The 27,330-nt window shown below is 35.6% G+C and overlaps 1 protein-coding gene across 7 annotated transcripts in view; it reads left to right on the forward strand.

Annotated features, from left to right (window-relative positions):
- The window catches only part of NBEAL1 (neurobeachin like 1), a 206,445-nt gene that overhangs the window by 117,000 nt on the left and 62,115 nt on the right, over nt 1–27,330 (forward strand). For all 7 annotated transcript variants that reach the window (XM_063648349.1, XM_054479175.2, XM_054479177.2 and 4 more), the window contains 10 exons: nt 808–896; nt 3,419–3,994; nt 4,341–4,516; nt 5,897–6,050; nt 6,354–6,482; nt 12,344–12,649; nt 12,751–12,900; nt 16,715–16,872; nt 19,191–19,315; nt 25,407–25,533. In XM_063648349.1, the coding sequence (XP_063504419.1) occupies nt 808–896; nt 3,419–3,994; nt 4,341–4,516; nt 5,897–6,050; nt 6,354–6,482; nt 12,344–12,649; nt 12,751–12,900; nt 16,715–16,872; nt 19,191–19,315; nt 25,407–25,533 (1,990 nt within the window). The remainder of the gene's footprint in view (nt 1–807; nt 897–3,418; nt 3,995–4,340; nt 4,517–5,896; nt 6,051–6,353; nt 6,483–12,343; nt 12,650–12,750; nt 12,901–16,714; nt 16,873–19,190; nt 19,316–25,406; nt 25,534–27,330) is intronic.

Below are 27,330 nucleotides of genomic sequence, written 5' to 3' on the forward strand. Positions count from 1 at the left end.
TACCATAGGTTATGTATTTTTGTTGTTTTTGTCTCCCTAGGGCATAGCACAGTTCCTTACTCAGTAAATGTTTATTGACTAAGTGATTAAGTTAATAAGTGAGTCCACGAAACAAGAAAAGGACACTACAGAAAATATGTATAAAAGATTGTTTTTTCTTTAAGGAGCTTAAATTTTTAAAGGCAAATGAAAACTAATTTCAGATATTCTTTGTTGTTTCTTTTGTTTGTTTTGTTTTGGTTTTTTGGTTTTTCTTTTTAGAAACAGAGTCTTGCTGTATTGACCAGGTTGGTGTGCAGTGGCTAGTCACAGATGTGATCATAGCTCACTGTAGCCTCATACTGGATGCAAGTGATCCTCTCACCTCAACCTTCCAAGTAGCTGGAACTACAGGAATGTTTCACCATGCCCTGCTTCTAATTTTTTTAAATAATTTTTCTCAGTACTTAATGACAGACAGTAGAATTTATGCCAGATGCTGGGAGGTTGGGGATATAAGGTTCTTTGTCTTGATTAGTTTATAATCTTGTTGATAAGACATGTATATAAAAAGATAAATAATAATATAACAGCCATGCAGTATGGACAGTATGTTCAAGCAGTCAAAAGAAAGGAACAATTATTTAGGGTTGACTCAGGAGGATGTCAAACATTCTAAACCTATTTTTTCTTTAAAATTTGAACATACCTGTAATTCATATTTTAAAATGAAATAATTATTTCAGCATTTTATACAAGTATTATCCACAGTTCTTTCTTTGGTTATCTCTGGTATTTAATTTTACCTTTTTGTTTTTCCTACCATAGATCCTGTTATTAATTTCAAAGATCTACTATCTGTGGTATATATATCTCACAGAGCACATATAAATGTTAGAGTGGCCATCTGCAGAAAGGTCAGTAAACTCTAAGATATATTTTAACGATAGCAGCATCACCATCATGCTATAAATAACTTTGCATTATTTTGCAGCAGATACAAGTTTTCATTTATTTTATAAATGACATAATTTTATAAGTAAACAATTTTCTTTTTGAAGTAAATTAACTTCGTGTAATCATAAGAAATTAGCATGTGAATGTTTTCTTAGTTCTTCGTGGTCTCCTGCAAATATGTTCTTTCCAGAGTCAAAGATTTATTACCAGAGAATAATTTTATTATTAAGAACCTTCAATGATTGTGACCATTTCTAATATACCATATTATAGAGTTTCTGAATCTTTTGAAACTTTCTGGAAATAATTTTCTATAATTTGTTTATGAGTATTCCAACAATGATTTGTCTTTAGTACACAGTTAACCTTTAACTAAGTCAAGAAATAGTTATCCTGTCTTCCTCTTTCAGATCATAACTTTCTCTGTCCTCCACTAGTAACCATTGACCTATTTAATTTGCTTCCTTGCTTTTTTTTTTATTTTACCTCCTGATTTTGTCACAGTTCTTGAGATATATATATATATGTAAGAATAAGAGATCTCTTTCTATGTAGAGAGAGAGTTTATATATATACACACACATATATACACACACATATATAATTTATTTGTTTAACTGACAGAAAAGAAAGATATATATATTTGTTATATAATATATATGTATAATTTCCTTTTCTCTTTAATGGAAATGTGTAGTGTTTCATTGTATGGCTATTTAATAAAGTATTATCTGGTTCCTTATTGATAGACATTTAGGTTGTTTCCTGCTTTTCCATGTTATAAACTGCTGTTATGAATGTCTTTTTATGTTTTCCAATTTGTGGTAATACATCTGTAGGACATACTCCATGAAATAGAATTGCTGTTTCAAAGGGCACTAACGTTTTACATTTTGATGGATTTTTCCACATTGTCCTTCAAAATCACTGTAGCAGTTTACATTTATACAAACAGTGTGTGTGACAGTGATTATTTCCCTATGTACTCAGCTCTGAGTATTTGGAGCAGGTCATATAAATTGATCCCTTCCTTTTCACGTATAATTAGAAACAGCTCTCAGTGCAGCTTGGTTTTATCTATTATTTGTGTATAAAATAGATATAAAATAAGTCATATTTTATGGAAACTTTAAAGTCAGCATGAAAAGTTTCTTTGCCAAGTAAAGCTTAATCTGGAAGAAAAAAATTGGTATTCTGCACCTATAAAGTAACAGTTGCTCACTGATTGATATTGCATTAATAAAGAAAGAGTCTTCACGTCATTGTGACTCCTTGCCTTCTGTATCAACATGTATTAGTACTAGTAATATTGAAGTCCTTACCAATATTGTTCATCTCTTGCTCTGAAATTTGTCAGAGCTAAAACTTCTGTTAAGAGAGATACTCAAAACCCTGGAAGCTAGAGTTCTTTTCATCTACATAGAAGTTTATTGGCTTTGTGATAAAATTGTCTTAAAAGATCTTAACTGAATGTCTAAAGCATTTTAAGAACTTGTTTTTATCTAAAAATTGAAATCAATTGGATAGTAGACATCATACGTATTCTCATGTCACTGTTTACTATTCTGACTAAGCAGTGGCATCCATCTTGCTGAAATTCATTTTCTGGAATTAAAGTTTAGTTTTTGTTCTGTTTATATAATATAGACTTACTAAACAATGTAGACCTTAGTGTAGACATACCGAACAAAAAAGTTTTTGCAAAAGCAACCATGGCTCATGCCTGTAATCCCAGCACTTTGGGAGGCCGAGGCAGGCAGATCACAGGAGGTCAGGAGTTCAAGACCAGCCTGGCCAACATGGTGAAACCCCGTCTCTACTAAAAATACAAAAATTAGCCAGGCGTGGTGGTGTGTGCCTGTAGTCCCAGCTACTCAGGAGGCTGAGGCAGGATTGTTGCATGAACCTAGGAGCCGGAGGTTGCAGTGAGTCAAGATCGCACCACTGCACTGGTGCGACAGAGCAAGACCCTGTCTCAAAAAAAAAAAATTTAACTTTCCCTGAAAAAAACGAGACAGAAAAACATCCTTGGTATATTCAGTTTTTATCAAAATGTCTTATGTGTCCTATTCACTCCCCTAATGCTAGTGCCTAAAACTGTGCCTAGCACATAGTAGATGTGCAATAATATTTCCTGAACAAATGAAGGGGGCTCATGGAAAGTATTTAGTTGAGAGGATATTACTCTATTATTTAATATATACCATCATCCTATTCATTTTAATTTTTCTTTTTTATCTTCCAGGAAATATTTTAGTGTACTCTTACTCTGTACAATGAGTAATATGGAGATTAGTTGGAAACACAGTGCCAGTCTTCCAAATAGTTTATAATCTAATTAAGAATATAATCTTTTGAAAGTATATTCTTCTATAGTTTCTCATTAAATTACTTTATCATTAAAATAACTGAAAAGAGATTATTTTTGATATAAAGTACTATGTACTTTTTGAAGAATTTTGTATTCTAAATCTTTTTACAGGTTTTACAAATTTTGCAGTCCCAGCCAGATGCAGCACATCAAATATCACAACAAGTGGGTTGGCAAGACACCTTAGTTAGGCTTTTTTTAAAAGCAAAATTTGAAAACAGAAATACTCTTCATAAGCACAGTAGAGCTGTTTTAATGAAAGACAATGATAAAAATATGTCAGCTGAAGATACTAAGAAGAACTTTGATGAAAAAACCGATGAGGAAAAAATCACCTCTTTTGCCTCAGCTAATGTGTCTTCAGATCAGTGGAGTTTGGAGGATAGACACTCGTTAGACTCAAACACACCATTATTTCCAGAAGATAACTCTGTGGGAGAATTGTCTTTCAAATCGGAGAATCAAGAAGAATTCTGGCATAGTAACCCTTCACATTTGAGTTTAGACCTCAGTGGAATTGACTCATGTGAAATGAGTGATAGTGGAAGTCAAGTGCCAGACAGTCTGCCTAGCACACCATCCCCAGTAGAGTCTACTAAATCGTTTTCTGTGCACTCTGACAAAGAAAGCAGCATCACAAATGATATGGGCTTTAGTGATGACTTCTCTTTACTTGAAAGCCAAGAGGTAAAATTGCTTATTTTTCCAAATGTTGTTTTTATTTTAATGTCTGATATATACTTCTAATCCTTAGAAATATGTGAGCAGTTGTTAACAATTTCATATTGTATTCATGTTGTAAGTTTCATGATCTAAGGTTTAGAAACCTGGAAGTCACTAGATTGTGAGTTTTTTGAGAGCAAAGCTAATGTCTTACTCATCTTATATCTCTAGGGCCTAGTAAAGTTCCAGGTTCATTAAGGACTTTAAAAATATGTTAAATGATTACAATGAGTATATGTAATGGTTCTTATGATGTGCTTTGAACAACTACACCCTCTAGTTATTTAAAATTACTTTATATTTTCCATAGAGATGTGAGGAGGAGCTTCTTCAATTACTGACACATATTTTGAATTATGTAATGTGTAAGGGACTAGAAAAGTCTGATGATGATACTTGGATTGAACGAGGACAAGTGTTTTCAGCACTAAGTAAACCAGGAATATCCAGTGAACTACTTCGACCATCAGATGAAATAAAACTAACGTAAGCATTTAGTGATTTTCCATCCTCCTTTTGGTGACAGCAGGAGTCTAAAATAATGTTAGTTATTGAACATTTATTCAGTATTCCGTGGATATAACAAGGGAGAAAAAGAGAAACTTTGTGCTCAGTTCCTTTTCCTATCTTTTGCCATACTGGTAGGATCTAAAGAGGAATCTCAAACTCATTCCAATATGAGGAGGTTTAAGTCTTAAGTAAATTTGGATCATAAGTGATTACAGATTTTTTGTTTGAACTGTTTTCTTGCAGTATTTGAGGACTTGATACATTTGTTTTCTACAGGCTTGTCCAAATTTGAGTGTTTCCGTGCTAAGAGAAGGGAGTTGGGTTTTCATGATAATTATTTCTCTGAAGGATTTAGGGTTCCTTGTAGATCAAGTTTGTCCAACCCACAGGTTGCAGGCCACATGCAGCTCAGGATGGCTTTGAATGTGGCCCAACACAAATTCATAAACTTTCTTAAAACATTATGAGATTTTTTTGTGATTTTTTTAAGCTCATCAGCTATTGTTAAAACATGTAGTTAAAATATTATTAGTGTATTTTATGTGTGGCCCAAGACAGTCCTTCTTCCAGTGTGGCTCAGGTAAGCTAAAAGATCAGACACTCCTGCTGTAGATAATAGGACTCTATAATGGTAGCACATCAGGGAAGTATTACATCTTTTTTCCACAGGGCAAGACCCTCTGTAAGGCATAATAAGGCTTTCTTCCCTAACTTTGCCAATTTCCAGCTTTAAAGAAACTAAGTATCTCATGAAGGATGGAATATGAATTATTGTCATAGCTTTTTATAGTCAAGTAAAACAGGAAACTTTTGACTTTTAATACTATGTATATTAAAGATAAATACTCCAAACATTTCAACGTTTCTCCATTATTGTTAAATTCCGTTTATAGGCCTGGCGTGGTGGCTTATGCCTGTAATCCCAGCACTCTGGGAGGCTAAGGCAGGTGGATCACCTGAGGTCAGGAGTTCAAGACCAGCCTATCCAACATGGCAAAACCCCATCTCTACCAAAAATACAAAAATTAGCCAGGAATGGTGGTGCATGCCTGTAATCCCAGCTTCTCGGGAGGCTGAGGCAGGAGAATCACCTGAACCCAGGAGGCGGAGGTTGCAGTGAGCCGAGATCACACTGTTGCACTCTAGCCTGGGTGACAAGAGCAAAATTCCGTCTCAAAAAAAAAAAAGAAAAGAAAAAAATTCAATTTCCATTTACAGTATCTTAGGGATACCTGCTAGAGATAGTATATCTTTAGAGATACAATGCTGCCTCTCAAGCTGTTTTGTTTTGTTTTTAATGTCCTACTATTTTTCTAACCTCACAATGGTTTTAAGAGGACTTTGTTTTCCATTTAGTTTGCTACAAAAGATGTTAGAATGGGCAGTCTCAGAAAACAGAGAAGCAAAAACTAATCCAGTAACTGCTGAAAACGCCTTCCGACTAGTGCTGGTCATACAGGACTTTCTTCAGTCAGAGGGACTAGTTAATTCAAACATGTGGACCGAGAAGGTGCAGTAATATCTCTTTAAAATTATATTTTGGGTAGTTAAGAACTTTATTCAAAGAAAAATTTTGCATCCCCTCTTTTTAGAGCGTTAATGCTTAATCAGATTTAATAAACAAAGATAAGATGTGATGAATAGTCACAGATTTTGTTAGCTATTACTGGGATGATTCTTTTGGCTTTTGTCAACTGAACATTGGACTAGTTTTTGAAATATTTGTGGTTTGTATTAATGTTGGGGAAAATTGATCATCAGTAAATTGAAAAACTGAATGTTTTTATTTCTCAATTTTTTTCCTTTGTGATAGCTTTTAGAGGATATGATGCTGCTCTTTGACTGTCTGTCAGTCTGCTATTCTGAAAGTCCAGTATGGGTAAAACTCTCTCAAATTCAGATCCAGTTGCTTCTAGGATTCATTGGAAGGAGTAATTTGCAGGTTTGTCCATTCTTTTATATTATTTTCTGTGCTTGCATGCAATGTAGGTATTATTTATGTAACAAGCCAATTAAAATGTCTTTTTGGTATTTTAAGTTTTTCATTAGTTCTAAAAGTATCCATGATTTCATTTGGAGTTTTGAGGAGCTTGAGAGGCAGTTAATTTGTTATTTCTTCCTGATATTAATAACTTTATATAATTTTAAGGCTTCCTTTTACAGGATTTATACTTAGCTTATATTAGAAACATTGTCGTATCATCTGTGTTCAATGTAACTACTCAGGTGCTAGGTAGCCTGTATAGACTGTTTATATATGTGCAGTTTAGGGCTTGAATTTTTTAGAAAAATTATTTTTTAAATTATTCCTTTTAAATTTTTTCTGCTATTTTACTAATTCACAATTTTACATTCTATCTCATATTTTTTTTTTATTTATCACACACTAAATACCTACAAGGTACTAAGCATTGTGCTAGGTTTTAGATATAAAGATAAATATTGGTCACAAGGAATATTATTTCTGTTTTAAATTTAAAATGGAAAAGGCTGAAAAAGTTTGATGTGAATTTTAGTCTGTCACTTTTCTACTTACATGGGGTACTTGTGAGAATCTGGGTTAGATTAGTCATGATAAGATTTTTACAGCTATTTACCTGGCCCTTTTTATTTTATTTTGATGTTTCCATTTTTGTATTTGGTGCAGGGAGGTTGGGGTGTGGCTGGCTTCTGATTTACATAAACTAGATATAATATTAATAAGAACATGGAGAGGTTAAAATTCTGACAACAGGTTGCCCACCCTCACCTTTTTTTTTTTTTTGAGACAGAGTCTCTCTGTGTCTCCCAGGCTGGAGTGCAGTGGCTCTCGGCTCACTGTAACCTCCACCTCCCAGGTTCAAGCGATTGTTGTGCCTCAGCCTCCAAAGTAGCTGGGACTACAGGTGCCTGCCACCATGCCTGGCAAATTTTTGTGTCTTTTTAGTAGAGACAGAGTTTCACCATGTTTGACATGCTGGTTTCAAACTCCTGACCTCATGTGATCTGCCCACCTCGGCCTCCCAAAGTGCTGGGATTACAGGTGTGAGCCACTTACCCCAGTCACTCTATTTTTAGAAAGGTATAGTCTGATGATTCTATTTTTTATTTTTATTTATTTATATTATTGTGAATGCTGCAGAGAAGTAATTCTATTTTTTAATAGATATTTATTTTTCATTGTAAAAGTAACACATGGTCATTGTAGAAAATACACAAAAGCGGCTGGGCGCGGTGGCTCGTGCCTGTAATCCCAGTACTTTGGGAGGCCGAGGCGGGCGGATCACCTGAGGTCCGAAGTTTGAGACCAGCCTGACCAACATGGAGAAACCCCGTCTCTACTAAAAATACAAAAAAGTTAGCCGGGCGTGGTGGTGCATGCCTGTAATCCCAGCTATTTGGGATGCTGAGGTAGGAGAATCACTTGAACCCGGGAGGCAGAGGTTGTGGTGAGCTGAGATCATGCCATTGCACTCCAGCCTGGGCAACAAGAGCGAAACTCCGTCAAAAAAAAAAAAAGAAAATACACAATAGCATAGAGGAAAAAATAAATAATTAAGCATAACGTAAGAGAAAATAACTATTAGCATTTTAGTACGTTACTTCTTTCTTGTTCTATGAATATATCTTTTTCAGGTGTCATGTATTTGGATGATTTTGTGTTTTTTCTTTTTCCTACTATTATATAAAACTCATTTCCCTATGTTACTAATCGGGTTTTTTTTCCTTTCATCCTAAAATAACACATATTCAATTGTAGAAATCTTGGAAAATATGGAAAAGCTAAACAAGTATATGGGCATTAAAGTACACAGATGGTGGAATTTTGAATTATACAGACTTTTAAATGCAATTTTTAAATATATGAAGTAAGAACTTTAAAATAAAAGATTATACTCTTTGTCTAGTAATTCTACTCTGAAACTAATTCTAAAGTAATAATCTAAAATATGAAACTAGCCAGGCACAGTATCTCACGCCTGTAATCCCAGCTCTTTGGGAGGCCGAGGTGGGTGGATTCACTTGACGCCAGCAGTTTGAGACAAGCCTGGCCATCCTAACGAAACCCCATTTTGGGAGGATGAGGCATGAGAATCGCTTGAACCCAGGAGTCGGAGGTTGCAGTGAGCCAAGATCCTGCCACTGCAGTCCAGCCTGGGCAACAGAGTAAGACTCTGTCTCAAAATAAATAAATTAATTAATTAATTGAAATAAAATACGGAACCACCTTTATACACATAGATGTTCATTATAGTATTCTTTTTTTTTTCAACCTAGAAGTAGAATGAGGATAGCCTTTTTGGCTTTTTCATTAATTTTAGCCTAATGACTGCTAAAGTAGTTGCAGTTAGCATGCCAGGTAGTTCTTTATTTTAGGTGTTAGGACTTTTTTTTCTTCCATTTGTAGTTTACCCTCAGTGTTTTTTAATTTGATGAAATTTCCCTAAACAAAATGTGTATTTATTTAGTTCACAATTAAGTTTTCAGTGCCTATTCCATAATAGGGGCTTTGTAAGTACTCATTAAATAAATAAGTGAACAAGCACAGCACCTACAGATAAGACAGATTATTATTATTATTATTATTATTATTATTATTATTATTATTATTTTTCAGACGGAGTCTAGCTCTGTCACCCAGGCTAGAGTACAAGTGGCACAACCTCGGCTCACTGCAATCTCTCCACCTCCCAGGCTCAAACAATTCCCTAGCCTCAGCCTCCCAAGTAGTTGGGACTACAAGCGTATGCCACCACGCATGGCTAATTTTTGTATTTTTAGTAGAGATGGGGTTTCACCATGTTGGCAAGGCTGGTTTCAAACTCCTGACCTCATGTGATCCGCCTGCCTCATCCTCCCAAAGTTCTGGAATTACAGGTGTGAGCCACCGCACCCGGCCCAGATAAGACTGATTCTGTCTACTAGTGGTTAGTGACCTAAAACATTTCTCACTAGCCTATTGTGTAATTTTATTCTCTCAGAAATAAAAACATATTTCCCTGAGGTTGTACACATTAAAGGCTAGAACAGGAACCTCTTTCTGTATAGGGGTTATAATAGAGCTGCTTGCAAACTTGTTTTATTTGGCTCATACATGTTAATTAATTGCCAGTATTTAAGTATTAAAAATTTTACATAAAAACCAAGATTTCCCAGCTTCTTTCAAAAATAGGACTGCATGGTTGTTGATTTATTTAGATGTATATAGTGTCTCCAGTTAGCCTGGTTCCCTACTCCCCCTGTTGCCTTAGCTCAGCCAATGATTCCCATCCCTGGCTGCACATTAAATCACCTAGAGGAGCATTCTAAAAATACCTATGTAGGGCATCACCCATAGTAATTAATTCAGAATGGGGTGAGACTAGGGCATCAGGTTTTGTTTGTTTGTTTTTTTGTTTGTTTTTTGAGACAGAGTCTTGCTCTTTTGCCCAGGGTAGAGTGCAGTGGCGCAATCTCAGCTCACTGCAACCTCCGCCTCCTGGGTTCAAGTGATTCTCCGGTCTCTGCCTCCCAAGTAGCTGGGATTATAGGCATGTGCCACCTCTCCTAGCTAATTTTTGTATTTTTAGTAGAGATGGCGTTTCGCCATGCTGGCCAGGCTGGTCTCAAACTCCTGACCTCAGGTGATCTGCCCGCCTCAGCCTCCCAAAGTGTTGGGATTACAGGTGTGTGCCACCGTGCCCAGCCTGGGCATCAGTATTTTTTGTAATTCCTCAGGTGACCCTAATGCAAGACTATTTATATTGAGGGAAAAGAAAGCAATATATGTATGTGATATGTCAGTATCCAAAATTAAAGCAATAGTCAAGTAAATTATATTCATTAAAAGTACCTTGGTACTTTTAAATAAATCTGTAAACTTAGTGTTTATTTAATTTCATGACATTAAAAGCAAAACATTGGATATTTAACTTTTTATGTAAATAGTATTTTCTTAAACACATACCCAAAAAAAAGCCCAGAATATTAACATTGGTATTTCCTGGATGTAGGGATTGTATGACTTTTTTTTCTTTAGTTTATTGGACTCTATTGGAATTCAGTTCCTTTAGTCGGATTCAAAAACTAAAAGGTGGGAGGAGGGATGGGTTGGGGGAATATATGAGCAGGGTAGAGAAGTCAGAGCTTTGAGTCATGTTAGAGATTGTTTCCTCCAATGCTGTTTACATTGCTAAGATTTACATGGAAAGAGTACCTGAAGTCTCTTGTTGCCTTATCCTGCGAAGACCTGTGTGTACAGCCCAGACCAGCTTTTGGCATAAATACATTCTTGAAGTGGTTTCAGGTTCTAATACTTTTTTATTTTCTTTTGCTTTTATTTGTTTGGGAAGTAATATAGATCCAAGTGAGGATATAGGGTTAAGGGAGAAGGAGACACAATGTATCATTTTTCCTGCTTTAATTTTAAGACTTAGATCTTTCTGTAGCCAAGGAAAAAGGAAACCCCTAGTGATCTAATTTACCTTTCCTCATTGGGGATTAAGGCCAAAGCTTAGTAGTAGTATACAGTATTTCTTTGTCTGGGCTTGTGCCCTGAGTATGTATATTCCTCGGGAGTTTTAAGGGTAGTTCGGTTTCTGATCAAGGACTTAGACTCCTATATACCTGTTCTTTATGTATCAAAATACTTTTGATTTCAAATAACAGAAACATCAAGCCAAATTGACTTAGTTAAGATTTTTTTGCTCATATAGTTGAGAATTTCATAGTTAAGGTGAGTTTAAGCAGGATTCAGTCAGGGCTCTAGTTCCATTTATTTGCTGTTCTCACAGTACCACTCTCCATCATCTGTCAGCTTGTGTTAAGCTGGCTTCCCTTATGGACACAAAACAGCTGCCAATAGCAGTTAGGGCTGTATGCTACTTCTTTCATATCCAGAGAAAGAGAGCGCTTTTTCCTACAGCCATTGTTGGTAGACAGTTCTCCATGGGTCTCTTGTGTTTCTATATATCTTGAATAGTGACTGTGGCTGCCTTTGTTATGAACTAGATTTTTGAGGTTGTTCATATGAGCAACTTTGGAAGATAGAGATTATGTCTTCCTCCAGAGAAAAGGTAAGATTTGTTTATTATCCATTATAATAAAGATAATGTCTCCCTCCGTAGCAAAATCAGACAAGTTTGCTGCCCAGTATAAAAGATTTGGGTTCCCTTTGCTGGATGCGGTGGCTCACGCCTGTAATCCCAGGACTTTGGGAGGCCAAGGCGGGTGGATCACGAGGTCAGGAGTTCAAGACCAGTCTGGCCAACATAGTGAAACCCTGTCTCTACTAAAAATACAAAAAATTAGCCGGGCATGGTGGTGGGCGCCTATAATCCCAGCTACTTGGGAGGCTGAGGCAGGAGAATCGCTTGAACCCAGGAGGCAGAGGTTGCCGTGAGCCAAGATCACACCATTGCACTCCAGCCTGGGCAACAGTGTGAGACTCCATCTCAAAAAAAAAAAAAAAAAAAAAAGATTTGGGTTCTCTTTATACTGGTGGTTTCTCTCCTAAAATGTGTCTACATGTGCAGACATCATCTAGTCCTCTTCATCTCTCACTGTGGGAATTGCACTTTGAGAAAACAATGCAAATGCTGATACTCTGGCTGCTGCTATTGCTGTAGATCTTGGTCTCTGACTCAGGAGTCTTGTGTCTTCTGCCAATACCTGTGAAACTGTAGCAGCTAACCCTTTAGCTTGGAGGCAAAGTAACATCTGAGACCTTTCACAGTTCTTAACAGTTGTATAAAAATTCTGAATCCACAGAGCCAAGCAGAACTTGTGCTTTCACTAAATGTTTGCTTTAGTCTGCTCTTTCTCATCTAAACTATTTTCCTCCAGGTTTGTGCAATGGCATCAGCTAAGCTAAATACCCTTCTTCAGACCAAAGTGATTGAAAATCAGGATGAAGCATGTTACATTTTAGGGAAGCTGGAACATGTTCTAAGTCAATCAATCAAGGAACAGACTGAAATCTACTCGTTTCTGATTCCCCTTGTTCGTACCCTGGTTTCCAAAATTTATGAGCTTCTCTTCATGAACTTGCACCTACCTTCTTTACCTTTTACCAATGGTAGCTCCTCATTTTTTGAAGATTTTCAAGAATATTGTAATTCAAATGAATGGCAAGTTTACATTGAAAAATATGTAAGTTTTATCTTTTTTGATCAAGATTTTTCTGCTAATTTACCATTTTTATAGAGGTGAAGTCATATATTAAATTTTATGTATCTTTTTTTTTTGGTAAGATTGTACCTTATATGAAGCAGTATGAAACTCATACATTTTACGATGGTCATGAGAACATGGCACTTTATTGGAAGGATTGTTATGAAGCTTTAATGGTAAATATGCATAAACGAGACCGGGAAGGAGGGGAAAGCAAGCTCAAATTTCAGGTAAAAAGTAAATGTTTTAATATCTAGTTTTTCTTGTTGATTTTAGGCATTTAATATTGATTAAGAGTAATACAGTCCCCAAATTTTAAAACAAGCAGTATTTCTATTATTTGTCTAAAAATTATCTTAGAAGAAAAATAGCTAATCAGTAACAAGATCAATTAATAGTAAAATGTTCTATATAGTGATTATGTAAAAAGTTTATTAAACTGATAGTACGTTAATAGATCCCTCTAAGGAGTCTGGATACATACCATCACTTAGAGGGAAATTTACAGGACATAATGTTTATATTAGAAAAGAAGAAGGCATCAAATTTTAAGTTTCTACCTTAAGAAACTAGAGAAATGGCCAGGCGAGGTGGCTCACACTTATAATCCCCACACTTTGGGAGGCTGAGGTGGATGGATCACCTGAGATCAGGAGTTCGAGACCAGCCTGGCCAACATGGTGAAACCCCATCTCTACTAAAAATACAAAAATTAGCTGGGCATGGTGGCGCATGCCTGTAATCCCAGCTACTAGGGGGGCTGGGGCAGAAGGATTATTTGAACCTGGGAGGCAGAGGTTGCAGTGAGCGGAGATCATGCCACTGCACTCCAGCCTGGGCAACAGAGTGAGACTCCATCTCAAAAAAAAAAAAAAGGAAAACAGAGAAACAAAATTAATCCATACCCTTATAAGCAAAAGTAAGGAATAAATAAAGATAAAAACAGAAGTAAATAAAATTGAAATCAGAAAAATAATAGAGAAAATCAATGAAACCAAGGTCCAGTTATTCAAAATATCAATAAAACTGATAAACTTCTAGCAAGATTGACCAAAAAAAAAAAAAAAAAAAAGGAGAGAGAGAATGATGTGAAAAATTATTTATACCAGGAAAGAAAGAGGCAGTATCACCACTGACTCCACGGACATCAACATTGTAATAAGGGACTACTACAAACCACTCTATGCACATAAATATGACAACTTAAATGAAATGGATCAATTTTTTGACAGACACAAATTTCCAAAACTAGTTCAAGAATAAGTATATAACCCGAAAAGTCCTATATTTATTAAAGAAATATAATTTATAGTTAAAAACCTTCGTAAAGGGAAAACTTCAGGCCCAGATGGTTTCACTGGCAAATTCTACCACACATTTAATGGAGAAATTATGCCACTTTCTCAGTCTCTTCAAAAATAGAAAAGTAGGAATATTTCTAGCTCATTTGATAAGGGTAATATTACCCTCATAATGAAATCATAGAAAAATAGTACAAGAAAACTACAGACCAGTATCTGTCAGGAACATAGCTACAAAACAAATCTAGCAATATATTTTTAAAATAATACATTAGATCAAGCACAGAGGCTTATGCCTGTAATCCCAGCACTTTGGGAGGCCAAGGTGGGAGGATCATTTTAGGCGAGGAGTTCGAGACCAGCCTCAGTAACAGTAGGGAGACTCCATCTCTACAAAAAAATTAAAAAATTAGCTGGGTGTGGTGGTACGCACCTGTAGTCCCAGCTACTGAGGAGGCTGATGTGGGAGGAACACTTGAGTATAGGAGGCCAAAGCTTTAGTGAGCCATGATCCCACCACTGCACTCCAGTGTAGATAAGCAGCAAGACTCGGTCTCAAGAACAATAATAATAATTGTAATAATAATATATGACACAACAAAGTGGAATTTATCCTCAGGATGCAGGGCTAGTTCAACATTTGAAGATTAATTAATATACTGAACCGCATTAGTAGTCTTAACAAGAAAAACTACATTATCATATCAGTAAATGCAGAAAAAGCGCTTGAAAAAATTAAACATCCATTTGTAATCAAAGTTCTCAGCAAACTAGGAATAGAAGGGAAATACTTAAACCTTTACAAAAATCCTACCACTAGCTTCATATTCAGAGGCGAAAACCTGAGTACTTTTCCCTAAGATAGAGAACTAGGCAGGGATATTGATTCTCACCACTCTTAGTTACTGTTGTACCACAAATCTTAGCAAATATAGTAAGAATAGAAAAAATATATAAAAAAGCATTCACATTGGGAAGGAAGAAACAAAACTATCTAAAGATAACATGATTCTCTGTGTAGGAAGTCTTAAGGACTATTATACCAATAAATTACTACAAATAAGCAAGGTTAGCAAGGCTGCAGGACATAAAATCAGTACACAAAATTTAATCATATTTCTGTTCACTAGCAATGAATAATGAATGGGAAACTGAGATTTTCTAAAAATGCTTTTACAATAGCTCTAAAAATAATAAAATGCTTAGGTATCAATCTAACAAAATATATACAGCATCTGCTGTATATATGCCAAAAACTAAAAAACACTTGAAACAAATTAAGGAAGACCTAAGTAAATACAGATAGACACTGTATTCATGAATCGGAAGACTCAATAGTCTTAAGTAATTTTAAGGTGTATATATTTGGTTAAGCCAAAATGAGAACATTGTTCCTTTCTTAACTTAAAATATATTGTAAACATCTTCCCATGCCGGGCTGCAAAAAATTCCATTGTTTTATATATTAGTACATTTAAATTTATTTCCCATTGTTAGACTCATTTACTAGTTTTTTTCTTTATTATAAATAGTATTGAACATCCCTACAGTTATATTTTTGTGGCTATCCAAGATGAGTTCCCTAGGATAAGTGGAATTACTAGTATGTAGTGCTTATGATAAATACCGTTATATTTCCCTGAGATAAATTCTACCAGTTTGTATTCTCATCAACACTTTCCCTGTAACTTTACCTTTAGGTTTTCTAGAAATACCTAATTTAAGAATATCTTCATGTTATTGAACCTCAAAACTGTGGAATTGATGTTTAATTACTATGGAGCTGTCATGACTTCCTCAGTTTTCTCAGCAATTATCTGTTTTTAATATTTAGTAACATTGTATTCCAAAACAATTGATTTCCTACTAAGTCTAATAATAGTTAACAATAACAATTATAATAACGACAACCACAAGTTATTGAGAACTTGCTATTTTTCTAGCACTATATTAAGTACTTTAAATGTTCACCTTTATTATGACAGTTATTGTTAACCTCATTTTACACGAGAGGACACTGAGCCTCAGAGAATTAGCTAAGAGAAACAACTAAGCTAAAGTTAGATAAGAAAATTAGCTCAGAAAATCTAAGATTTGTATCCAGGTCTAACTCCAAGGCATGTATTTTTAACCACACATTGCTCTAGTGCCTCTCTAAAACTGTTTAAAATTTTAACTGTTCTTTTTAATGTAATTCAGTGCTGGTTTGTTTGAAACAAATTAATGCTGTCATTTTGGTTTCTAATAGATGAATATTGATGTGAGTTAGATAAGCCAGTCTTCGGTTTGTTTCTTTGAAACCTATAAGCATTAATTTCACAGATTAAAGTTATGTCTTGGTAGTATACAATTTCTACTTTCTTTCATCTTGAGTCTCATTTTAGATGCCTTATAAATCAAAAGATCCCAGAGGAAAATTATTTTACTTGACAGTAAGTAGGAGGTTAATTATCTTGAGTGTAAAAGTTCTGTGTTGAGTCACTTTCTATTTTTGAAGTTCTTCACGTGTTTATTGTTGGTCGATTTTTTAAGTTTTAAAAAATATAAATAGATTATAGGTAAAATTATATCATATTTCATCAAAGAAAATGATTCTAATGGAATAAGAAAAGCCTATTGGTTACTAGCTTCTTTCTCATAATGCAAGATTTTATTGGTCAAAAATTTTAAATTATGGAATTAAAATGTAAATATACCTGTAAATATATGAGCCAATGACCTTATTTTTTATTGTTTCTTTCAGGAGCTGTTTGTGGAGCCATTTAATCGAAAAGCACGCCAAGAGAACCTGAGGTATAATAATATGCTTAAACAACTTAGCAGTCAACAGTTAGCCACTCTTAGACGCTGGAAAGCAATACAGCTCTATCTTACATGTGAAAGGGGACCTTGGGCTAAAAGGTAAGAGGATATAATTTTATTAAGTACTCTTTTTTCTTTAGTACTCTGGTCTAGAAATTTTTGAGCAAATGCCCCCTTTCACTCCAATTTCTTAAATGCTCAATTCATAAAAGGGTGCTTTTAATCTTATTTATTGTCTTTTCATGAATTATAGGTCTGGGATGATTCAAGGTTGTATTGTTTTTTATCATACAGTTATTTGCCTTCCTTTGACCCTTTGATATGAAGTTTATTGGACTTTAGACTCTTAGAGAGTGTTAAACCAATTTACTTCTGTCTTTCTGATACCACCTGTTTGAGCTAGGGCTAATGCTGTTGTATGTTTGAATATTTTACAACTCATTTAACTGATCCTCAGTCACTTCTGTTTTGCTTAATTATATTATCTTTTTTTTATACAGCCCTTTTTAAAATGTGGTAAAATGTACATAAAATTTATCCTTTTAACCATTTTAAAATGTACAGTTCACTGGCACTGAGTATATTCATAATGTTGTACAATCATCACCACTGTCTAACTTCATAACATTTTTATCACCTAAAAAGGAAATGCTGTACCTATTAAAAGGTCACTCTTTATTATCCTCTGTCCCACCCCCTAGCAACCACCAATCAGCTTTCTGACTGTTTTTATTGCCTGTTCTGGTTATTTCATATAAATGGAATCATACAATTTGTGGCTTTTTGTGTCTGCCATCTTTCACTTAGCATAATGTTTTCATTATGTAGTAGCATGTATCAGTACTTTATTCCTTTTTATGACTGAATAGTATTCCCTTATAAGGATATATCCTCTTTTCTTTATCTAGTCAACAGTTGATGGGCATTTGGATTGTTTTCCACTTTTTGGCTAATTTGAATAGTGCTGCTGGGAACATTTGTGTACAAGTGTTTGAACACTTGTTTTTAATTCTCTTGAGTATAGACTATAAATGGAATTACTGGGTTGTGTGATAATTCTGTGTTTAATTTACTAAGGAACTGCCAGACTGATTTCCACAGCAGCTGCATCATTTTATATTTTCACTAGCAATGTGTGAGAGTTCCAGTTTCTCCGCATTCTTACCAACACTTGTCATTTCCTGATTTTTTATTATGACTCTCCTAGTGAGAGTAAAGTGGTATTTTATGATTTCATGTTCAATTTCCTAATGATTAATGATGTCTAGCATCTTTTCACGTGCTTATTGGTCATTTTTACATCTTCTTTGAAGAAATGTCTGCTCAAGTCCTTTACCCATTTTTAGATTGTTTGATTTCTTTTGTTGAATTGTAAGAGTGTATATATAAATATATATATATACCAAATAATAGACCCTGATCATATATATGATTTTCAGATATGTAGATTGTCTTTTCACTTTATTAATAGCAGCCCTTTTGATACAGGAAAGTTTTTAATTTTAACGAAGTCCAGTTGAATCTATTTTGTTGTTGTTTTTATTTTTTTGTTTTTTTGGGTTTTTTTTTGGTGTCATATCTAAGAAACCATTGCCAAGTCCAAGGTCATGAGTTTTATCCTTATCTTTTCTCCTAAGAGTTTTATTGTTTTAGCTGTTATGTTTAGATCTTTGATTCACTTGCAATTATATTGCCTTTATTTGTAGTAAAATTATTTTTTGTTTTGAAAACTATTGGAAATATAAACCATCTGTATAGCTAGTTAAGAACTCCCATTGAACAGTGAGAGAGTAAAGGTATCAAGCTGTAAGTCTGAAAGTCCATGTTCAAATCTTATTTCTGCTACCTGTAAACCTCATGTCATCTTGGGCAAATAATGTAGTCTGTTTTAGATTCCTCGTGTATAAAGTGCAGCTACGCATACTCACTTTGGTTCTATCAGAGTTATTTGGATTAAATGAGATCAAAAATGTGAACAGTTTTATAAAATGGTGCTAAATAGGCTGGGCATGGTGGCTCACACCTGTAATCCCAGCACTTTGGGAGGCCAAGGCGGGCTAGTTGTTTGAGGCCAGGAGTTCGAGACCAGCCTGACCAACATGGCAAAACCCCATCTCTACTAAAATTACAAAAATTAGCTGGGTGTAGGGGCACATGCCTGTAATCCCTGCTATGTCAGGAGGCTGAGGCATGAGAATCACTTGAATCCAGGAGGCAGAGGTTGCAGTGAGCTGAGATTGTGCCACTACACTCCAGCCTGGGTGACAGAATGAGACTCTGTCTCTAAAAAATAAAAATAAAATAAAATGGTACTAAACAAATGTAAACTACTTGATACTTTTTTACACTATTTAAATCAAACGATCTTTGTAACTTAAGCTAAATAATTTTACTTGTTTGCTTATGAATATTCTTAGGAAACAGAATCCAATTCATTGGAAGCTAGCTAATGTAGAGAATTATTCCCGCATGAGACTTAAGCTGGTACCGAATTATAATTTCAAAACCCATGAGGAAGCTAGTGCCTTGAGAGATAATCTGGGTGAGTTCCAATGACTGTTTAATTATTTGTTGAAGATAATGAGAATGTTCGTGGGGTTGACGATTGTTATTTTATTGTTTTAAATGTGTTTACTTATGAAGGAAGGGTGGCATTTTATAACTGGTATTTAAATGACTATATGTTTTCAGTCCTGTTACATTTGGCCTAAATCCAAGGTGATTTAATACTTCCATTGATTGCAATTTCTAAAAGAAAAAAAATTTTTAATTATAAAAGTATACTGTACTTCATATCAACTGTTATGTCTCTTGCAATGAAACAATGTTCTTTTCTCTTAGTTTTTTTGCTCATCAAGACTGAGGCTAATATTAATGTTAGAATTCTTAGCAATCTTTTTTTTTTCTTTTTTTTTTTTTTGAGACAGAGTCTCACTCTGTCGCCCAGGCTGAAGTGTATTGGCACAATCTCGGCTCACTGCAACCTCTGCTTCCAGGGTTCAAGCGATTCTCATGCGTCAACCTCCCAAGTAGCTGGGATTACAGGCACATGCCACCACACCTGGCTAATTTTTGTATTTTTAGTAGAGACGGAGTTTCACCACGTTGGCCAGGCTGGTCTCCGACTCCTGACCTCAAGTTATCCTGCCACCTTTGCCTCCCGAAGTGCTGGGATTACTGGTGTGAGCCGCCACACCCAGCCATAATTCTTAGCAATCCTTTATGCCTTTTATTATAACCTATTTTTATAGGGCTCTAGACCCTTAGTATCTCAGATTGGCCAATGCCTTTTTCTAGGAAAAAAAACAACTACTTGAGGTCAGGAGTTCAAGACCAGCCTGGCCAACATGATGCAACCCCATCTCTACTAAAAATATAAAAAATTAGCCAGGCATGGTGGCAGGCACCTGTAATCCCAGCTACTCAGGAGGCTGAGGCAGGAGAATTGCTTGAACCCGGGAGGCGGAGGTTGCAGTGACCTGAGATCGCACCACTGCGTTCCAGCCTGGGCAATAAGAGCAAAACTCTGTCTCAAAACAAACAAAAATTTAGCCTGACAGTATTTCAAAACAGATCTTAAGGGGTTTCTGCAACTCTTTAGGAAGCCCTTCCTTTATAACTATCTCACTTGTCATCTCTCCCTTTTTTAAGATAGGTCTGTGAAATACCCCAAAATGTTGTTTATCAAGAATCATTGGGCCCGGCACGGTGGCTCATGCCTGTAATCCCAGCACTTCGGGAGGCCACGGCAGGCAGATCACCTGAGGTCAGGAGCTCGAGACCAGCCTGGCCAACATGGTGAAACCCTGTCTCTACTAAAAATACAAAAATTAGCCGGGCATGGTGGCGGGCACCTGTAATCCCAGCTACTCCAGAGGCTGAAGCAGGAGAATCACTTGAACCCGAGAGGCGGAGGTGGCAGTGAGCCGATATCACGTCATTGCACTCCAGCCTGGGTGACAAGAGCGAAACTCCTTCTCAACAACAACAACAACAACAAATCATTGGTAGTCATAGGCGTATTATGTTGTAGTTTTAGATGACATGAGTACCAACTTTTAGATGTTATTTTTAAACCATTTTTATTTTTTTGAGACTGGGTCTCTCTCTGTTGACCAGGCTAGATTGCAGAGGCTTGAACATGGCTCACAGTAGCCTTGACCTCCTGGGCTCAATCGATCCTTCTGGCTCAGCCTCCTGATTAGCTGGGACTACCAATGCATACCACCATGCCATGCCCAGCATATTTTTTTTTTTCTTTTTTTTGGTAGAGACAAGGTCTCACCATATTGCCAGGCTGGTCTTGAACTCCTGGGCTCCAGTGGCAGTCCTTCCACCTCAGCCTCCCAAAGTGCTGAGATTACAGACATGAGCCGGCATGCCTGACCAGATCTTATTTTTTTTAATTGCCTTAACATATGGCCAAAACATTTGATGCCGTAAAATGAATCAAGAGAGCCATGATGGCTGCCATTTAGAGTCTTACATTTTGAAATAAATCAGATACAGTAAGTGGTTTTCCTTAATTCAAAATAATGGCCCTGTCCATGATATAAACACTAACTTTGAGTGTTATCTTACATAGCAATAGCCAGTTGTGTATAGCTTTTTCTCTGAAAGAATCTTGTATCCTCTTCTGTAAGTATCTTTCTATACTCTTTGAAATGTAACTATCATTAACACCCAACAAACATCTTTTGGTAAATGACTTTAATAATTACTTAAGGAATAGTGTTCCATATTATTTTCTTGACTTTTGCCAAGAAATCTCCTTCCATAAAGTTCCCTCTGTTTTTTCCTCTCCTTCTCACCCCTTGACACATGCACACAGATGTAATTTTCTGCCCCTTCTTAGTCTCAGTTGTTCTTTTTGTTTGTTTGTTTTTCTCACTTTAAAAATTTACTCCAAGTGAGCCGGGCGCGGTGGCTCACACCTGTAATCCCAGCACTTTGGGAGGCCAAGGCAGGCGGATCACGAGGTCAGGAGATCAAGATCATCCTGGCTAACACGGTGAAACGCTGCCTCTACTAAAAATACAAAAAATTAGCCGGGCGTAGTGACGTGCGCCTGTAGTCCGAGCTACTCGGGAGGCTGAGGCAGGAGAATGGCATGAACCCGGGAGGCGGAGCTTGCAGTGAGCCAAGATTGCTTGCCACTGCACTCCAGCCTGGGCGACAGAGCCAGACCCCGTCTCAAAAAAAAAAAAAATTACTCCAAGTGTAATAGTGACAATAAAACTGTACAGAAAAAAAAATTATATATTTCAAGGTGAAATTAGAAATCATAAAAAAGGCATCAATCTTTAATATCTTTAAAGTTCTTTGAAGTATACTTCAGAATTAACTGCAAAATGTTTTGCCTACTCCTTAGTTTTGTCTATATTTTCATTAACAGCCAGAATTCATGGTTTTCTTTTTTTAAAATATTATCTTGTTTTGTTTTACTTACCCCAATACTGCTTTTTATAAGCAACCCATTGCAGATGTATAGAATAGTGTTTTCATTATGGGCTAACCTGCAAAGCTAACCATGATTTAAAATATTATTTTGGATGGAAAATCCATTATTAATTTCAAACAGCTGACTTATGAAGCATCTTTTGGAACACACCCACTTGTAAATTAGGGAATTTGAAGAGTCAAAAAGAAAATATATTCTTAAATGTATCAGTAAAAATATTTGGTTTGTAGTGTGGACAACATAGTGATACCCCATCTCTACAAAAAATAAGATTTTTTGTAGCATGGCACATGCTTGTAGTTGGAGCTACTCAGAGGTGAGAAGATCGCTTGAACCCAGGAGATCGAGGCTACAGTGAGCCACGATTGTGTCACTGCACTCCAGCCTGGGCAGCAGAGTGAGACCTTGTCTCAAAAAAAAAAAAAAAAAGGTTTGGTTTGGCTAGATGTGGTGGCTCATACCTGTAATCCCAGCACTTTGGGAGTCCAAGGAGAAGAGTCGCTTGAGCCCAGGAGTTCGAGACCAGTCTGGACAACATAATGAGACCTCATCTCTACAAAACAAATTTTAAAAGTCAGCTGGGTGCAGTCATGTGCACCCATGATCCCATGATCCCAGGTACTTGGGAGGCTGAGGTGGGAGGATTGCTTGAGCCCAGGAGATTGAGGCTGCAGTGAGCCATGATTATACCACTTCATTCCAGCCTGGGCAACACAGTAAAGCCCTCTCTCAAAAAAAAAAAAAATTGATTTAAGAAATTTTTTTTTGTCTGTACTTCTTTATTAGACATGCTGTTTTCTGATTGGCAAATTTAACAACTTATTTTTAGTCCTCACCCTGCTTCCATTGTTTCTGAAGCATTTAGTGGTTATTCTCCTCTGTAAGTGTATTTCTTTCCTTCTTTCTTTTCCTTTGTTTGTTTGTTTTGTGAGACAGGATATCGTTCTGTCACCCAGGCTGGAGTGCAGTGGTGCAGTCACCACTCATTGCAGCCTTGAGCTCCTGGGCTCAAGTGATCCTCCTGCCACAGCTTCCTGAGCAGCTGGTACTATAGGTGTGTACCACCACACCCAGCTAATTTTTTAATTTTTAAACTTTTTTTGTAGAGACAAGACAACCTGTTGCCCAGGTTGGTTTTGAATTTCTGGGCTCAAGTGATCCTTCCACCTCAGCCTCCCAGAGTGCTGGGATTACAGGCATGAGCCATCACACTCAGCCTGTAAATATATTTCTTTCTTAGCTCTGCTGCTTAACCTCTTATTTTTTATACCAACTTTTAGTCTTTTTTTCTAAAACTTTTTTCCTGCACACCTTTAAATGATGATGTTCCCAGATCCATTCCTAGCATCTTGCCTTTTGCCTGTGTTCTTCCTGAGTGATCTCATGGCTAACCCACCATATATGTAATGTTGCTTTCCCATCTGTATTTCTAGTTCCAACCTTCCTTTTGAACTCTAGAACAATGTTTCCAACTGCCTGTTGGGATACCTCTTCCACGGTCTCCATATGACATTTCTGAAACTGAATTTATTATCTTTTCTCATATGTGTATTCCTTACCCTAATTTCTACTTCTCTTGTATCTGGTATTGTAGTTATCAGTATCTCCATATATTAGTTGCTGAAATTAAAATCCACGTTATCCATGAGTCTCTCCTTATCTCTCTGAAATCCCTACATATAATAGCTCTTTAGGTACTGTGTCCTGTTGATTCTATCTCTTACATAACCTTTGAATGTTTTTCCTTATTTTCATTCCCTTTGCTATTGCCATGGCTTAGCTTGGTGCTTTCTCCCAACTTAAAGTAGCTTGCCAGCTGGCCTCCTTGCTGCAGTCCATCCTTCATTCTCCATCCTTCACCAACCTTTCATCAGATTTTCAATTCATACTGTTAACGGAATAGTACCATACATCTATATAAAGTCAATTTCCTATTTGTATCAGACTACCTAGGCTTCCTTCTTTTCACTTTTTATTGCATTGTCATGTACTTCATTAATTAAATGTTTTAACAATAAATTAGACCTCACGAAAAACATGTTCAGTAGAAATAGTTACTAACTTGTTCTAGGGAAAATGTGAATCACTACTTCCCAATGTAGAAGGTATGATCAAACAGATTTACCCAGAAAAATGCAGCTGTACATTATGTTGATTCATCTTATGTCTGAGCAACGGTATCATTTGAGAAGTTAAGGGAGGATTTGTCATCTTTATAGTGTTTTGTTATTTATAGTTATTTGCAGTATTGTGTTATTTTATGTATTGTGTATGAATTATTTTTGCCATAAATGAAATGTCTTTATTCATAGTTAAGTATGTTAATTTTTTTTCCAATCCTATAAATTATTCATATATTTGTATTGCTGTTCTTATCTCAATCAGATAGTTGGAAGGTAAATATATAATAGTAGCTATCATTTATTTTATATTTAATGTGTACCAGATGTTTCACATATATTACCTTTCATATACATAACAACCTTGTGATGAAGTCTCCATTTTACAATTTAGAAAACATAGATTCAGAAGGGTCATATGGCTTAATAAATGGCAAAACTAAATTTGAGTCTAGGTTCACCACTTCATAGACCATGTTCTTTTCATTATACCAGACCTGCCTTTTTACAGGATGTTTAGTTTATAAAATACATTACATGTATTGCATATAATTGCCTCAGAATTATGTATTAAATTCCATGTGGTCCAGAAAGTAAACACTTTCGCTCTTGGTCTGTGTATTATTTCCCAATTAAAGACAATTTATCATATATTCTTTCTTAGTATTGCTTTTGTACAAATGCACAGTAAAAATAGTTCTATTACATTAATACAATTAGAATATTTCTTCCTTTGACTTAATTATTGACAACCTTTAGAATTAAATATAAATAAAGATAGTTCTTGGCCTATTTCTGAAACAAATAATACTGTTATTAAAAATAGATACTATTATTTTTAAAACATTTATTCTTTTTACCTTATGAATGGTAGTGGTCAAAATCGCCATCAAACATCAAGGATTACTCTAAATCAAAGTACCATCTTTACTTATAATATACATATTGTTATCATCTAACAGTCAGGAACACAATTAGCAGTCAGAAATTACAGAAAGGCTATAATATTGTTTTTTACTTTATGTTTAATAGATATTTTGTGTTTAAAACAGGTATCCAACACTCACAGCCTTCCAGTGATACATTGCTTTTGGAAGTAGTGAAACAAGTAAAAGTTAGTGATATGGAGGAGGATAAATTAGACCTTCCTGAAGAGGATATAACAGCTAGAGTAAATGTGTATGTATAAATATTTAAAATTATTTTGTTCTGAGAAAGGGGATTGCAAAATCGTGGCAAAGATTTGCTTGAAATTCTAACACCATGTATTTCCAGGGTCCAAAAGTTAATGCTGTATCAGCTGTTAGGATTTTATCAGTATTAACTGAGATTATTGAGGAAGGCTTCTTAGAACTGGGATAACATGGAACTGGACCTTGAAATTAGAAAATATTTAGAACTGTATGATAATGAAAACAGTGTATCGAATTTGTGAGATTCAGCTATATCTGTGTTCAGATGGAAATGTACAGCACAAAATATAAACTGTTAAGCAAAAGAAAGAGCATTATAAAGACAAAGCAGAAATTCATGAAAGAGAAAAACAAAAAGAAAGATTAAAAACATTGAAGCCTGGTTATTAAAAACAAACAAAAAGCAAAAAACATAAACCTCTAGCCAGACTGATTAAAAGAAAGACAACATAAATTGCCTATATTAGGATTGAAAGAGGAGATATTGCCACAAATAATAAAATGATTGAAAAGAATAGTAATAACTTTATGCCTGTAAGTTTGACAGCTTAAATGAAACAAATTCTTTGAAAGATACAAATTAACCAACCTCCTGCAAGAAGAAACAGATAACCTGAAAAGCCTTAGATACATTTTAAAATTTTTAATTTGTACTTCAAAAGCTTTCTTTAAGCAAATGTAAAATATATTAATTTCCTCATCTCCTCTTTGTGTTACTACTGTCATACGTATTACATTTCTTTGTATAAGTTCAGTAATACAGTTTTATAGTTGCTGTTTTATGCAGTTGTCTTTAAATGAATTATAGGAGGAAAACAAATATATGTTATATATGTTATTTATACTTTATTTTATGTTTGCTACATAATTATCAAGTATCATACTTGTGCACTTTATTTCTTCGTGTGTGCATTCATTTATCATCTGATATCATTTCCTTTCAGCCTAAAAGACTTTCTCCAGTTTTTTTGTGTGTGTTTTTCTGTGGGTTTTTTTGGTTTTTTTTTTTGTTTTTTTTTTTTTTGAGAAAGGATCTCGCTGTGTCACCTCAACTGGAGTGCAGTGGCGTGATCACAGCTCACTGGAGCCTCCACCTCCTGGTCTCAAGTGATCCTCCTGCCGCAGCCTCCTGAGTAGCTGGGACTATAGGCACAGTACCATGTCTAGCTAATTTTTAAATTTTTTTACAGAGACAGGGTTTCACTGTGTTGCCCAGGCTGGTCTCGAACCTCTGGGCCCACATGATCCTCCTGTCTTGGTTTCCCAAAGTGCTTGGATTACAGGCCACCAGAGAGTGAGCCGCTGCACCCAGCCCTGTAGTATTTCTAATAAGGAAGGTCTGATTGCCACAAACTCTGTGTTTGTTATCTAGGGAGGTCTTTATTTTTGTTAATCCAGGTATATCTCACAAACATAAAATTTACCATTTTTAATGCATACAATTCAGTGGGGTTTTTTTAGTGTTTTCACAAATTTGTACAACCATCCCAACTATATAATTCCAGAACATTTATGTCACCCCAAAAGGAAATCTTGTACCTTTTAGTGGTCGGTCCCAGTTTTCCCCTTCTCACATAACCTGGCAACCATGAATTACTTTGTCTCTGTGGATTTGCCTACTTTGGACATTTTCTGTAACTCCTACAATTTGTGTCTGGCTTATTTTCATTTGGAATAATGTTTTCAAGATTCATTCATGTCATAGCATATAAGAGTACTTTATTCCTTTCTGTGGCTGAATAATATTTTAAATAATTTTCCATTTATAACCATTTATGGTTAT

Source organism: Pongo pygmaeus, chromosome 11 (genome assembly GCF_028885625.2).
Source record: "Pongo pygmaeus isolate AG05252 chromosome 11, NHGRI_mPonPyg2-v2.0_pri, whole genome shotgun sequence".
NCBI lineage: Eukaryota > Metazoa > Chordata > Mammalia > Primates > Hominidae > Pongo > Pongo pygmaeus.